This window comes from Sparus aurata, chromosome 11 (assembly GCF_900880675.1).
Source record: "Sparus aurata chromosome 11, fSpaAur1.1, whole genome shotgun sequence".
Taxonomy (NCBI): domain Eukaryota; kingdom Metazoa; phylum Chordata; class Actinopteri; order Spariformes; family Sparidae; genus Sparus; species Sparus aurata.
Genome location: NC_044197.1, coordinates 18,864,582 through 18,881,124, shown reverse-complemented (window position 1 = coordinate 18,881,124; position 16,543 = coordinate 18,864,582). Strand labels below are relative to the sequence as shown.

At 40.7% G+C, this 16,543-nt stretch overlaps 1 protein-coding gene across 2 annotated transcripts; it reads left to right on the top strand.

Moving 5' to 3' along the window:
* Positions 1-6,858: 6,858 nt before the first annotated feature.
* pfn2b (profilin 2b) lies at positions 6,859-15,848 on the top strand. 2 transcript variants are annotated; one of them, XM_030434032.1, is made up of 3 exons: positions 6,859-7,329; positions 10,395-10,587; positions 13,855-15,848. In XM_030434032.1, the coding sequence occupies exons 1-3, from the start codon at positions 7,201-7,203 to the stop codon at positions 13,950-13,952; spliced, it is 420 nt and encodes a 139-aa protein (XP_030289892.1). In that variant the 5' UTR covers positions 6,859-7,200; the 3' UTR covers positions 13,953-15,848. The 2 variants fall into 2 exon arrangements, with proteins under 2 accessions (XP_030289892.1, XP_030289893.1); XM_030434033.1 differs by lacking the exon at positions 13,855-15,848 and adding an exon at positions 13,442-13,683.
* Positions 15,849-16,543: the final 695 nt, after the last annotated feature.

Below are 16,543 nucleotides of genomic sequence, written 5' to 3'. Positions count from 1 at the left end.
AAGAATCAAAGAGCAGGAAAAGTTAAGAGAGACTTTGAGCAAAACAGTGAAACTGATCTGACCATGAAGATGCCCGTCCAGAGTGAGACTCAGTTCATCCTCCTCTATGAATCATGACTATTCATCTGTGCAGAACAGTGGGGCTTTATATCCAGTCTGTACATTATCAGACCACGCTACCAGGGTAAGGAGGACTAGACGTACACTGGCTTGTTGCACTGCAAAACAACTCTGTCCTTCCTAAGAGACTGAACATTTAATAAAAGCGTGTTCCTGTTTAAAGTATTGATAACAGGCCTAATGTTAGGTGCTCCCTCAAGTGCTTTTGAGAATTGAGGGACATAAACAGATGCAATCGGTGGGATTCTCTTGTCATTTTACTGTTACTGACCTTCTTTAAGAAAAACTAAATGTGGGCGTCCACATTCCTCCAGCATTTTTATGGAGCGAGCGAGAGAAAAAGAGGTTTACAAACCAAAAGGAGAAACAGGAAACGGTAAGGCCAGCAGGGTTTTCATACCAAAGCAGCTGAGCCATTCAGGAAGTATTTCTTATGCACATTTTGATGGATTTATTTCTGAGATTTATTAAAGGTGCAGTAACGCTTTATGTCAAGGACCTTGTAACAGGCGTTACTTAAGTTTCTTAAAATTGATCAGAGGTTGCGAACGAACACAATTTCTTTACTCCAGTAAAAGTAGAGGTACTGATTCAACTTCTTGACCCAAGTAAAAAAAAAAGACAGTACAGGCTCTGAAATGTACTCAGAGTGTAGAAGTAAAAAGCCCTTCTGTGAAGGACATTTCTACCAGCCATTTCTGTGCAAAGCTAACTGAACCTCACGTCACATCGATGTCATGCAAAGACTATTAGACTTAAAGGTACAATCAGTAGGATTTGTCTGAGTTGTTCTTAAACACTCCAAAACATAGTTGATTGGTTAAGTCTCATTATGTCAAATATCAACATTTTGGGTTGTTAAATTGTCTCCAGCATAGAAAAAACAATGAATGAATATGAAACTCCAGGCAGAGAGCTGCAGGGTCTCTGCAGATATGAGACACAAACATGTCTTTTCTCCCCATTAGAGTCTCCCCCTCTGTTTGTTTCAGTCTTGCTGCGTCTGCTGCGCGTGATACGCACTGATAGGTGGAAACCAGTCTTGTTATGTTTGGAAGGCGGCATGCAATGACCCAAAATAAAAGGAATCACTAATTCCCCTCAAATGCATTAAAACTGAAGTAACAGGTCGGTTTTGGAAATGTAGGGAGTGAAAGAATAAAGTTCAAGTAAGGTACAGATGCCTATAAAATCTACTTGGTAAAGTAAGTTCTTCTGAGCTGTGAAGAACTCAACTAGCCCTGTAAATCGGCACACAACAGTAGACACACATGTAATCTGTATGTACTGTCTAGAGCTTGAATTCGGCCCTGTATGCTACTGCTGTAATATGTTTTGTCAAAGGTCATAACAAAAGAAGTTGAAAAAAAAAAAAAAAGAAAGAAAAGAAAATGTAAAATGCAAATGACAAGAAAAGATCAGGATGAAGATTTTATCCTGTGGGTAATGGGGGCGGGACTTGATAAGCTTTGGCTTCTCCCGCTTTTCCCTTTCGGCCATGTGTATTGTATTATTTGAACAATGATGAAATGTGATGTTTATGAATTGACATGCCCGAAATAAACAACATAAATAAATAATAAAGTATTTGTACTATTATTATCAAAAGTGGAACTCAAAATATTTTTAAAATATCAGCATCACTTACAGATTAAATGTTAAGCCTTCACTATAAGGACTGTAAAAAGATAAGACAAAGGTCTTACAGATATTTGGTCTGTATTTCTTAAGCCTGTCCTCTTTCTAGGCGAGGCCGTCTGGCCGCACCATCGCTATTCAAATCCATACTAACCCACTGCCCTCAGCATGCTACAGGTTTGCGTAACCTCACATTGTTTGTTTGCGGTTGCTTAACATCGTGTGCAAACACATATCCACATTTTACATGAGAACATGTGTGCATATGCTTTTTTTTCAGAGTTAATTTGCATGAGTGTGTGACATCCACGCGTTGCAGTCATGATCAATGGTGGTGTTGATCCATTCCACAGATGGGGGGGGTGGGGGGGGCCTCTGAAAAGACTGCCTCATTGTATGTCCTGCTGAGTCTAACACATGCAGACTGACTCAGCTGGCCCTGCAGATGGACCACCTTTGACGTCCCACGTTGACCTCTCTCAGGGGGGAAAGGTTACTGGACCAAGGCAGCTGATTGTCACATGTTTTATCCCAAGTTACATGAGATATGTTATTGAATAATAATGGTGTTTTTGCAGCTCTGCTCCGACCCTGTTGAGCGAATGTCCTTTGTACACAATCTTGAAGGGACACTCGTCACATGAAACCACTTCTGACAGCTCATCTGTCAAAGCTTATGTTTTCCACTGTATCTCTCAAATGGTCAGGACGTGTGCGATGCATCCTCTGTTGGCCCCTCCCCATCCTTGCCTACTATTGATTTCCTTTGTGTGTGACAGGCCCCGGACCTGGTGAGCAGAGTGGAGACATTTTCTAGGACCAGAGCAGCTCCAACGCTCCATCTTCCCTACCTGCTGCTGCTCAATATTTAATGCACTGCACCCAAGCTGCTCCCCGAAGGAAAGACAATGGAGGGCTTTTGACTTTTAAATCACGGTCATTACGTTGAGATTTGTTATAGGAAGCGAACGCTCATGCTGATGAAGCACTGCCAACCTGTGAGGAAAAGTATGTGACAGATTATGATCAAAATGAGGATTAAGATTAAGATTGGCTTTATTTATCCCACAACAGGGAAATTCACTTGTTACAACAGCTCGAGATGCAACAGTACAGGAAAAAGAAAGATATGCATGAAGAAAAAAAACCCAAGACATTTACAAAAAACAAACAAGTGAGTGGGAAGTGCTGGTTAAGGAAGCGCTTGAGTTTATTCAGTCTGATGGCTGAGGGGAAAAAGATCTGCGGTAGATCATATAAATATTCCAAACTCACTTTATTAGCTTTACAGAAGCATCGCTCACCTTGTTTAACCATAGTGAGTTCTCCAAACAGTTAAATTTGGATTTATAATGAAAATATATGCCAAAACAGTCACGTTTCATGGAGTGGAATCATTATTTATTTAATGATACATCTTAATAGAAATACACCAAAGCATATCGACTTTGGGAGTGTTCATCTGTGTAAGTTAAAAATAGTTTTTCTACTGCTATGCAAGACAAAAAGTGAACGAGGGTCATGAATAAATGATTTTGTCCAATTGAGGTGAAAAATGGCGGACCGTGTTCAGACTATAGGGGACAAAGCTGAGCCTCCTGCAGAGACATAGTTACACTCAGGACCGATAACTTCAGGGGTTACTTCACACCGCGTCAGGCAGCTGTGGCACTGACCTTTGACCTCTCTGCTACTGGTTGCTTGTAATATTGATCACCTAAGGGGGAAAAAAAGCTTATTCTTGCTCTCATTTCAGTGTTTACTTATTGATTAACATGTGTTAGGAGTGTTGATCAACACCTGTATTGCAATCAGACCAAAGATGAGGGTTTTATGGCCGTACGGAAATGTGGAACTCTGCCTCTAAGAGGGAAATAGATGAAAAATTCTAAATGTATGACAAAGACCTCAAAAACGTTCCTTAAACTGACACTGCTGATGAGAAATCAATGAATTCTACTTGCATCTCTTTTCTTTTCTTTTTTCCTGAAATTGAGATATTTGTGTTTTTGTTTATTTTTACTGTCATATAATCCTATGATAAAAGAGCAAAACCACCAATGAACTGATCCTGATCTTTCTACATATTGCCTCTGTAGTCAAATCCTAGTAAGTTACTTTCCCCAGTTGTTTCAAGAAATTATTTGGCCTTTTAAGAAGAGAATATATTTGTGACCTGTTTTTAAAATAATAATTTATCACAGTTAGTCACACTGATACAAATAAACTTTAGCTTAAGGGATGCCAAATGGGTAGGGAAGTAGAAACATTGTTGTGTTGAGACATTGTTGTTCTTTAGTCTTCTCATGGGATCTGTACAAAACATTCCAAGCATTAGCCTCGAAACAAAAATGTAAAAATGTTAAATACAATTTTTAAGTTTCCTGACTTGTGGCTTCCAATCTTGCTTATCGGTTAAACATGTCGGGGTCGTGTTTACGACTCTGCAGCAGCTTGTGACAGGGGATCACAAGTGTGCATTGCCTTGTTTCATGGGGTCACAGGCCATAAAGGCACACAATACTGGCTGTCAGCAGCTAGCTAGGTATTTGGTGGTACCGCTGTGTTTTAAAAAACTTCATAGCAGTCTTTAGGTTTTCTTCTTCATTATGAATATGTGTTTGTTAAAGCGAGGGCGACGAAAAAAGGATAATGTGTCTCAAGGCAACATGCACTTCAGGCTGTAAATCGGTTGCAGCCACATGGTTTATGCGTCTGCATGCTGAGCTGACAGGTGTCAAGAGTGTGCACTATACTGACCTGTTCTCTTTAACATTGTTTGTATATGCTCACAGCACCTTTAAATCAGGTCAAACTTGGAACAAAAGCTGAGATAGCTGAGCAGGAAAACCAGGTGTTTGCCACTCGCTGCGTCAATCTCTGTGTTATCCAGCTGCTGCGATGATAAAACAATATGCTAATGTCGCCGTTTAAACCAAGCCTTTTTTTCTAAAGCAAACAAGTTGGCTCTTTTCTCTATCTCCATGACTCATGCGCAGCCTGAGTGGTTTGGCTGTGAGTGGTACTATTTTGACAGAGCAGAAGTGCAAAACAGAGGTGGCCATGGAAACTGACGGCATCCAATGAGAGAACAGGAGATGGGTGTGGCTGGCTGATGGACAAGTGTTTCTGACCCGCTAACTTCCTTGTGCCTGGTCAATTAATAACTTCTATTGCGCTCGTTCTTCCACAGGGAGGGACGAAGAGAAAGAGTTCACTGGAAGGTTCTAGATAAAGATGAAACTGTCACATGATGAGACTCAGATGAAGGAAGCTGTCTATGTGGCACACAATCTGTGCAATATGAACCGAGCTCTGTGAAGTTAAGGAGTTTCACTTGCATCTGTCGTCCAGTTTTTCTTTGAGCACTAGTCTCCGAGCGTATATGAGTCTCTTCCTGCTGGTGTTATAGATTTTGTTTGTTCCCAAAATCTGCAGACTTATTGGAGTTCAGTGGAGTTAACCTGCATTTCCCCCCAACATTATCCATCTGGGACGCTTTGAATATGTCTGTTTTTCATGCACGTCATCTCATTGAGTCATTTTAATCTGAGCGGGGGGAAAGTCAGAGATTAATTTTCTCCATACATACTTAAGCTGCAGTTGATTATGTATTGACAGAAGATATTGATGCTTTTGTAAACCTGCTCAACAGAAGCAGGTTAACGTGAGAATTGTGCAACAATATAAAGTATACTTTACTTGCTGAAGAAGACTTGAGTTGGATAACAAACTTCCCCGGATGAATGTCAAAGACATATATTTCCCAATAACAGAATAGAAATAATGCAGCTTTTGCAGACACTTGCGATGAACTACTGAACATATTAGTTTTCCTTTTCATTTGACCAACTGCAGATATTACAGTCTGCTTTGGGCTCTGCTCATTTTATAGTTAGTTCACACTGATGAGTGTGGAAGAGGGAGAAAGGATAGCGAGATCATAAAAAGTCATGTGGTGACCCTCTTAATGGTTTCCATGGAGAAAACACAAACACAGACACATACAGCAGACGGCAGCCCGATATTTTGACGTAGCCCTGTACAAGAGAAGTCACAGGTTAGATCCAACAAATGACAAGTGTTCATCAGCTGGTATGTATCTTTCTTGATTTGTTTAAGCTCTATGTGAGCTAAAAAGACGAAGAAGAAGAAGAAGAACAAGAACAACAACAACAACAACAACAACAACAACAAAAAAGCAATAACAATAAAGTATTGCATTTGGAAAAAGTTCAGCTTCACATGAATCCCACCAGGTAATGTATACACAAGGATTTTACATTATGATGTATCCTGGACTAAAATGGTAGCCTGGAAAGAAAAAAAAGAACCAACCGGACCACATTAGTGCTCCTCAGTCATTCTGGAGTGTAAGCTATGCTTAAAATGTAAACATACGCACATATATGGAAATGCAGCTTCTCTCTTGGACATAATGACAAGGAATGCAGCCTAATAGAGGCTCACACATTAGGACTGTTTAGGAACATACTGATTTATCCCATCTAAAGTGTAAGCCGGGTATCTCCCGTCATCCAAAGATGTTTCAACCACGTGGATTGGAGCTCCAGAGTGGCTCATTAGCATCGTGAGTGTGAAGCTGTCACTCTGTTTTTACCCTGTAGTGATTTAGTGGCCTTTAGAGGGTGTTTTCCTGTGTCTCAGTGCATGATGAGTGACTCTAATGAATCCTGGCCTATTGAAAAGGAGAAAAAAAAGAAGATCTAGCATTAATAATTTGTATGCGTCCACTTTCCCAGTAAAGAGGGGTAACGTCATATTAATCTGAAACCAAAGACAAGCCAAAATTGCATTATGTTGCAAAACAACAGTGATTTAGTGCTCAGCAAAAGAGGAGGTAGCTAATGTGAATTCAGTGATTAGTATTAGAAACTAATGTGAATTGTGTGTTGAAAACAAGTTTACATCCCTTATAATGAATATTTGTAAAGCAAACTGGTGGAATATAAGTCTCAAACATTAACAGAAGGGAATTACATTCTACTTTGCACATTTGAAGCTGTGCAAATGATTATGTTTTCAATTTTGCCTGGTTTAATCTTCTACAAAATAACAAGAATGGCATGTTGACACAAATCTCTGATGTAGCTGAGAAAAATAGGCTGTCTTGCTTGTTGCCACGATGTATTCATCCGCTCCGCAGTATATTATGCAATGAGGTAGCCGGGCGAACAACGACCCAGGCGGAGTGATTTAGCGAGGACTACACCCAAGCGCCTGTCCGATTCCAGCGGCTTCTCTTCATTGCCTAGACCAGAAGAAAGCCGGGACGTGACGGAGCCGGGGGGTTCTGCTTGCTGGAGGCCCGTTAAACCACTGATAAAAACAGCTTCCTCGCAGTTTCTTCGTCGCTCGAGAGACGTTTGTGACTCAACTTGACCCTTCGTCTTTTTTCATCTTAGAACTAATTCCACAAAAATGTCCTGGAACAGCTACGTGGAGAACCTGATGGCTGATGGCAGCTGCCAGGACTCGGCCATTGTTGGTTACACGGACGCCAAATACGTCTGGGCATCCCATGTCGGCGGTACCTTCACCAACATAACGGTGAGTATGGAACTGTGTGTCAGCCTCGAGGGTTACAGAGGAGGAAAATGCACATATTGCACACCGGTGCTTTTCACTGCATAGCCAGGCCTTGTTGAATGAGGGTAAGGCGAGCAGTGTGTGGTACACATGGTATCCGGTGGTCACACACAAGATGCATTGGCACGTATGCACCGTTGCTTTTTTTTTTTTTTTTTTTACCACCAGTCCATGATGTTTTATCTATCTACAGTAGATTTAACTTAACACACGGATTCAATATCCACATAATTTTCCATCTGGAAGTATGTGCCAAAGCAGCCAGAGGGAACTGACGCCAATGACTTAACTGTGCCGCTAACTCGAGCTAAAAGCGCTAGCTTAGCAACGCTAGCAAGTAAGCTAGCTTCCACTAGCCGTGTTTGCTTGTTGAACCAGTCAGATAAAGATGAGCGAGTCTGACAAAAGCATAGCCAATTTTAGGATTTTATTGGTAATCAGTTCGCAAAACAATGAATTCCTCCGAGATTTTGTCATTTATGTGTACTAAAACATGCAGTTTCTTTTGGCGGACAGCATCGTCAACCAGCGGTGTGACGGTATCGATGATTTAGTAAACTATAGCTCAAGGCTAGCTCAAATCAGGCCGGTCATCCCCATTGGAAAATCATTACGAGCTAACGCTAATAGCGCAAAGTTGGCGGTGTTCACATGCGTTCTTGGCGTGCTCGCCCGGTGCTGGTCCCTCTCGTTTTTTCCTACTCGGCTTCTGTGAATCACACTGCGCTACCGCCCCTTATTTTCCAAGATGGCGGATACACTCCCAGTTTCTTATTCATTTTGTTCACGGGGGCTAATCGAGACGTTTGGTCTCGGTTTACGTTTGTAGCAGCGCTAAAATGTGTTCCCCGCGAATTTTTACATGTTCAAATATCCGCACGTAGACCTCAGCAGATTGCAGTATTTATGCGAATATAACTTCACTTAAACAATCGTTTCGGCTGCTGCCTTGAGCCTCCATTTTGTCTGTTAAATAAATTATTAGTCAGTCATTTAAATATTTGTGTGCAGGTTAACGCACAATGAGCCCTAGAGCGAATGTAACGAGCGGATCGTCGTGTTGAAGAGCCGGTTAGCCATGAAATGATGAGCCATGCTCCAGACTAGTGAGGTATGAGCGACTGTGCCGCTGTTACTTGGGAGTGTCCGGCCGGGCCACCGGGGCAGGTTAACGTTATCTGCGGAGGACACAAGTGGTCTGGAATTGAAACTCGTGTTTTCTTTGATGTGTAAAGGCCGATGTGAAGCTAAAAGCTAATGGTTCACCAGCCCTTGTCTCCCCCCGCACCCGTGGATGTAACGTTAAACTCGACTGGACGAGTGCTGAGTAACTAAGCCAGAATGTGTTAAACAGTGCGAGTTACATGCGGGAATCGTAAAGTCCCCTTGAGAAAAAGACGCGGATGTTAATTAAAAAAGCTAACCGGGCCCCAACATGCAGTTAGCCACCATGCTGACGCTGTGTGCGCCAATGGAAATCCTTTAAGTTTCCCGTTTTTTGTTTTTTTTTTTTGTTTCCCCCCCCCCCCTTCCTTGAAGGGTTTCATGTGTGCCATGACGGTGCAGTTCTGGAGTTCAGGGGCGACGCCTTTTGTTCTGCAACTGGTACAAAGACTAACCCCAGTTTAATGAACACGATTTATTTACCACAGTGCGGTGAAATACACATTTTGTACATGTAAGCAGCAGTAGTCACAAACTGGAATATTTGCACTAGGTTCAGGATTTTATAAAGCAGATCTCAGCGTAATGTTTTTGTCAGCTGTAGTGGGCCTCTGAGATTTCAAGACTTGCTGGTGATGGTATAATGGAGTCAGCTGTGTCTTTAAACAGACCATGCACGTTTTTTCCATCTGGACATCCTTTCTCCATACTTGAGTACCATCTTCTGTCGTGACGAGTTTTGTGGAGTTTCAAAATTTGCAACAAATCCTTAGTCAAACACTAAACAATGGCTTTTCTCTATGAGCAAGACAAGTTAGATCATTATCATTGCAGGTTCATGGGTTAATTTAGATTCAGTGATAGATGGCCATCTTTAAGATGGTAAATAATGATGCATTTGAGAAGTTTGGATTAATGGAAAAAATAATTCATACCTCTAAGGAACTGAAATGGGTATTACCCAATGTTAGATCATGAATGATAACCATAATTATAAGAGTGCAACACACTTCCTTGCTGAATCATATCTGTACATAACATCTAGGCCATTTACAGAAGTCCTTTGCTGTGATTCACATGCAAGTATTCTGTCCAACTAAAATGTAGTTATCCTTAATTAATTTTTTGTGTGTGATAATGGAAGTGAGGTGTTGGTTTTAAAAGTTTTTTTGTTGGTCATTTAGATTTGTTTCCAGGTCTTTAATGTAGCATGTACACTTGAAGCATACATTTCAACTTTTCATATTTAGCACCTTCACTAATGTGGAGTGTTGTACACAGTTATGGCAGTAGAACATGCTGTAAATCCTAGATGACAAAAATGCCATGCCGCTAACCTAGTGCATATAGGGTTGTAGGTCATATTTATTTTTCATTGTTAATCCATTGATTATTTACCCGTTAAAATGATTGCCTTTAGTTGTCCACAACCCAAATATATTCAGTTTTCTGGCACAGAGGAGTAAAGAAACCAGAAAATAGTCATGTAAGAAGCTGGAATCAGATAATCAAATATTTAAAACATTTGGATTAGATGAATATTTGCTGCTCCAGTTTTCCATACTTTAGTAGCACTGTAACATATGGCTTGGAGAGGAAATGGGAATATTCAGAAGATCAGAGGCAGATGAATTAAACAGTTTATTTGTGTGGCCCTTAATCAGTCTCAGAAGGCTTCACAGCGCCCACACTGTGGAGCAATAGATGAGAATTGTGTTCAATAAGAGCATTCAAAAACACCCACAAATAATCTCGAAGGAAAACAGAACATACTAGAGAGTCTCTCTGAAGTGTTGGGCATTTAGCATTAAGATTGGCAGAGATGAACATGTGTCTAACTTACTTATTTTGTTCCCCTTTAGCCTGAAGAAATCGATGTGTTAACAGGAAAGGACCGCGAAGGATTCTTCACGAATGGGCTGACCTTAGGCAGTAAAAAGTGCTCCGTAATCAGAGACAGCCTCCTTATTGACGGTGACTGGACAATGGACATCCGGACAAAAAGTCAAGGAGGAGAGCCAACATACAACATTACTGTAGGCAGAGCTGGCAAAGGTAAGCCCCATGTTCAGTGTTGGTGGCATACATTTTAGTAGTGGCGCAGTGATACCGTAGCCTGCTTTGATAAAGTTGGTCATTAGTTTAGCAAAATTTATAACTTCTGTGTTGTCTGTGCATGTGGAGATTAATCTTGAATGCACCTTTCCTCAATATATGAAACAAACACAGGTGTTACGTGTGTAAATTGTAGGATGCTATCATTGAATGTCATATGATAATGATGGGGAACAAGTGCACCTAAGCTAAATGTAATCTGTAGGAACAGCTGGGTTCATTGGGTTAGGGTAAAGAGGAATATCCTTAAATTTTGACTGTCCCCATGCCCTCTGGTTTTGTCAGTAACAGGTATATTGAGGTTAAATTTGATGTGAATAGTCTAGTGTTGTTAGCATTGCTAAGAAATATTAGCCATCTTGCAGCTAAACAAGTCACAAGCCTTAAATTGATTACATTTCGTGCACTTTCCGGTTTGTTATTGATCTTTATCTGTTTTCTAGATAGATTTTATGGTTCCTTGTTCCTGGTATTTATTGCCCTTAAGATACAATTCGGTTCAAATTTAAATTATCCCCTTTCCTGATTTATTCAATATTCAGATTTGCACATTCACATATAATGAGATGTATGATAAATCTTAAAGAATTTAATTGCTTTATATCTTTTGAGAAAATAATATAGCGCTAAAAACTCAGTCTGCATTGATGTACATTCCAGTACACTTAATCAGTCAAATTGAAGATATAGCAGTTGGCTGTAACTTCAAGCTGGATGCCTTCTAACACAACCACAACAAATCTGGCACTTGATTTGTCCTCAGATAGCTTAAACACTTGACCAAAGAGGTCACTGCTCACTCACAGATCTGTTTGAAGGCTGATAATTGTTAAATGACATGCTTCATGCAAATGTGTAAATTAATAGCTCTTCTGTATTTGTATGAAATGTAGATTTGACGCATTAATCATGTGTAATCCTCTGAGAGTTTAAACTACAGATCCTTACAAGTACCTCTAGACAGATAACACTTTGCTGTCAGCTTTTAAACTAGCAATGATAGAGATTTGTATCTCACAAATTGGTACCAGTTTCAGTCCTTTTAAGGGACTTGCCTGAGAGTTGTGCCAGCCTTCATGTTGCCTGTATGGGCCCCGATTTCCTGTCCTCCCCACTTGTCCCAGACGCCACAAAAACTTGCAGTTGAGACGGTACCTGGTTTGTATTCTGCACAGACTTGGCTCACTCTTTGGGCCACGATTCACTAAAAACTTCCTGAACTGCATGCATCTTCCTCCTTCCTGGTTAACACACCTCCTACCCTCAAAAGTATGAATTTGCCCCCTGCTCACATGCTTCCACTGTGTTCTAGTCGAAATACTTACTCAGGCACGTCAGGTCTTTCACATGTATTGAGGAGAGGTACCACAAGCATGTTCCTGTATCTGCATGTGTGCTGCATTAGTTATGGTTGTTAGTATTCAGTAGAAGTTTCACTTTTCTATTCTTTGCTGCTGGCATGGTGTGAATTGATAACAGATGAAATGATAAAGACTTGGCTCTTCATGTGGAGTGCAGTAAACTCCAGTAGTTTAGAGCAGACTTGGAGATGAACACCAAGTTATACTTTTTACGTAGCTCTGCACCAAATCCAAACAATGCCTGGTTGCTTGTTTTACTCAAATGCACAAGAAGCTGATCTGATTCAGAAGCTTAAGTTTATGGACCATTCATGGTGCAAAAAAATTACATTTTTTAAACAGCCAAATAGTTGAACATTACCAGCGACCAATAGATCACAGTTGTTTTCTTGGGCTGGTAATACATTTACCAGCAGTCGGCTAGTGGCTGATGCCAGTTTTGTGCCCTGTTCCCATTCATGGTGCAAATTGGAGCTAAGGATTATTGCCGAGATATGGCAGACAAATACATTAGTATAGAAATATGGTGATTTTATTAAGGTCATTGCTATTGGTGCTTTCAGAAGAGATTTTCTCATGAGTGATGTGGATTTGATCAATTATTTAGAGGCTTTCATTTTCCTTGTCAGCTGAAAGTAATGTTTTCACTTTTAACTAACCCATTTGATTTATAAATTGCCCAGCTTTGGTGGGTTTTTTTGTTATTTTATTTACTAAAGGAAAATAATGCATTCATTCAGCAGTTCACCTCAGGTATGATTTGGTTGTTGTCAATTTCAGTCAAAAGCAAGTCAGATTCAGGAGTGTTTTTTAAAAGACCTGGGGTGTGATCTTGTCAAATTTAAAATATTTGAGACAATACACAGCTTCTTAGTTGCACCAAAGTTGGCTATAATCTAGTAATCCCTGGGCAGACAGAAATGATATCTGTTAAGAAAAATAACACTAATATAAAAAAAGAAACCCAGTCAGCGGTGACTTGGTTTAGCCCCATTCAAGTAATGATGCTTGCAGTGAGAGCTCGCTTATGTGGGAAATTGGCTTCTTTTATCAACAGTCCATGGGAAATCAACCTAGATATTTAAATGGAGTAAACAGAGGCTATAGCTGTGAGCCTCTGCCACGATGGTCCTCACAAGTATCCAGACAAACTGCTTTGCATGCGTCCTTTACATGTATTCACCTGCTCTTCTCGCACTCTGTCTTCCCAATTGTGACGTCTTGTTGTTTCACCACCAGCAGCACTGATAAGAAAATGAATGGTTAGGCTCAGTACAGCCTCCAGACCAAAGCGCCGCTGTGCTTTTTGTGCCATTGTTGTCCTCTGTAGCTGTCTCGTCTGCCTGCCGCTTTGGGCTCTGTACTCATCTCTTTTCACTTGTGTGATCTCCGCACCTTCTCTAAATGTTCCTTCTCTGTCTCTTTTCTTTCAGTCTTGGTCTTGGTAATGGGCAAAGAAGGGGTCCATGGAGGCGGATTGAATAAGAAGGCATACTCGATGGCAAAATACTTGAGGGATTCAGGGTTTTAGTTTAATTTTGACGTAGCTTATGTGATGTAGTTGAGGGAGAGAAAAACAAACGAAAAGGAAAACAAAAAACACAAAACTTGAAAAAACAGACCAAAAAAATAAAACAAATTACCATCAAGCCCATGTTTCCCGCCCTAACAGTCCCATTTAAACAAAGTTTCAGGAGCATTTCTAACAAGCGCAGGGCCCAAGCTCTGTTCTCAATGATGTAGCCCCACATTTAGCAAGGTGGCAAAAAAGTGTTTTATTTTCCAGCCCTGCTATCACCATGTCTGTTCATTTATTTTGTTGCTTTTTTTCCTTTGTGTACTCCAGCATTGGTTTTTGTCATGGGGAAGGAAGGTGTCCATGGAGGGCAGCTCAACAAGAAAGCATTTCAGATGGCTGAATACCTGAGGAAGTCCGGATACTAAAGCAGCCTGTACCCAGCCACCTAGCAGCTCACCCTTGCCACCCTGTTGCATTTCACACTACTTCCAGTCCTAGTCTGTAGTTACTTTGTTTTTTTTTTTCTTTTTCTCCCTTTCTCCTCCCCATTTGTTATCCCATATTTTGTGGTCATCTACCCCAACCCGTCCTCTTCCCTCAACACACTTGCGCTGTGTACCCCCCCCCCCTTTAAGCACTATAAGTTGATCCATAGCAAAGATGAGCATGTTGCTAAAAGGATGTCATGACAAATCTGTACTAAGACCAGCAAAAAATATATTCTGGCCAAACACCTGCACAGTGAAGGCTATAGCGTCAATTTGAAGTAGATATTTTTTCATTTCTTTCTGTCATGGTGCCCATTACCTAATCCCGATCATACACACTCCCTCCCTGAGCAGCCGATGCCTTTGGAGCACTTGAGCGGTAACAAAGCTCGTCATGTCTTCCTCTTCTATTTCCCCGATCATGTCCGGGAGGACAGACTGTTTGCATATCTTGGTCCACTGTCGTTTCCCCTTTCACACCCACCACTATCCCCCCCACCACGCTCCCTCCTGCCAAAATTTCAGTTCCTCCCCTTTTCCCCGTTTCCCCATCCTGTTTGCTCAAAGCAGGCGACAACACAAACCTCACAGGAGACTCTCCTCTTCATCAAACACTGCACATCTCCCAACCAGTCCCCTAACCCCTTCTCTTTTCAGATTCACTGTTCTGTCCTGACTACATTTTATACACAAAGGGGGATAGTGTGTGTATGTGAGGGGGGTGGGATGCTCAGATCAGCTCAGTTAATGATCACGAGCTGGATTTGCGGGCGTTGGTGTCGTCCAGATGCTGGTAGCCTCTCCTCCCGTCATCACAACCTCCCTGACTACATGAAAAACCCATGGACATTCCACAGTAACAATGGCTCAGGCACTTAATACTGTTTTTTGTTTGCCAGCTCCTGTAATATATTTTTTTTTTATTTTGTTTTTTCAAAGGCTGCCATTTTTGGACAGTAGAAATCCCAGCATATAACCATCTGGAATGTGTCCAGTTTGAATTTTTTTTCTTTTTATAGGACCAAGTGTAGTCAAAGCTCGGGTGTTTATACAATTGCTCTAAATCATGTGATGGATGACTGCTAACTTTTTTCTGATGAAGGAAACGCTAACCAGACAGTAATACTTACTACAGTTTAAAAAAAAATACAAAAAAAACAAGCTTCGGGGGAGGTAAGGGTAGGAGTATCTGAAGGAAATTCTCATTCAATTTTTTTTTTGTGTGTGTAGAAAACGACTGCATTTGTACAAACCCATGCTGTGTTGACAACTACAAAACTGTGGAATAAATTGCCTTCTACTCTAAGGTCAGCTGAGCTCTGGGGTATCACACGGTCTGTCCGCGCTCAGTACTGCTAACTAACGTCCAACTGAGAGAAAAAAAAAAACACTTTCAAAGTAGAAATGACACTCAATGGGAGATGGGATTGGTTGGAACAAAGACACTTATGGTTGTCTTGTTGAAATGTAACTACAGAACCTGTGTATCCTGTGCCATAATATAGAGAGAGATCTGTTGCTGTTGTAAGATGGATTTTACCCACTGTCCACCAAGAAGTCATTTCATTGGCACTTTTTTTTTCTTTTAGCTTCAGCTCCACTGTTTAGGCCTTGTGGGATATGTGTACTCATGAAGGAAAAAAAAAAAAACCTGTTTCAAGTCCTGTTTGCCGATTTATGTTAATTTCCTTTTTCCTCACCACTTTATTTTCTTACATCTGGGATACAGTCTCTTTGATGCATCTGATTTCATATGCATAAAAACCAAGAAATGCCATAAATTGATTTATCACCTTGTTTACAGACAGATCAAATAAATTTATTCCAACCAGATAAATGTTCCTTGTCTTTTTATTTATTTTTTCTCTTCACACTGAACGCTACCTCACTTTCTTCAGTCAGAGATTAAGTCGCGAGCCCATCCGACATAATTGTTGCCGGGCTATCAGTGTTAATTGCCCTTATTTTCCTCTGAGAACAGCTTGTTTATTCACTTATGGGAAAATAAAATTTTGCAAATATCAAAATTGTGAGTTTGAATTTCTTAAGTTACATGGTGGACTTTTTATTGTCTGTCCGTTAAAGGTCCTATTGGTAAGAAAAGTTTGAGTCTCATTCCCAACTTGAATAAAACTGATGCTTTGGGATGGTGGGCCTGAACTACAATCTGTCAGTTTTTGATGAGTTGGGACTCTAATAAACTTTTCTTACTAATGGGACCCTTCCTACTTCACAAGAAAAGGCCCAGGACCAAAACTATCATTTCCAGAGCCCCGTTTCTTTGTTATTGCTGGGTTGCGTCATTGACTAGTTCCAGTTCTTCATTTTGTGACCTTGTGACATATTCACTAAAGTTGGAGGCTCATTTTAGAGCAACGAAAGCCCCATTTTTGTTTTTGAATTATCTCCTGGGGTATTTTATGCTTACTATATAAAGCAAACAAGAAATGGAGAGGTGGGTTATAGTAGCTAGCCACTTACAAAAGGATCATGGTTGATGCTTAAAACCCATATGCCACCCCAGAAAA

Bases quoted from the DNA above. Each gene is read 5' to 3' on its own strand.
- pfn2b (XM_030434032.1), top strand. From the start codon at position 7,201: ATGTCCTGGAACAGCTACGTGGAGAACCTGATGGCTGATGGCAGCTGC. The intron at 7,330-10,394 runs GTGAGTATGGAA...GTTCCCCTTTAG, and splicing joins GTACCTTCACCAACATAACG to CCTGAAGAAATCGATGTGTT. The intron at 10,588-13,854 runs GTAAGCCCCATG...TGTGTACTCCAG, and splicing joins TGTAGGCAGAGCTGGCAAAG to CATTGGTTTTTGTCATGGGG.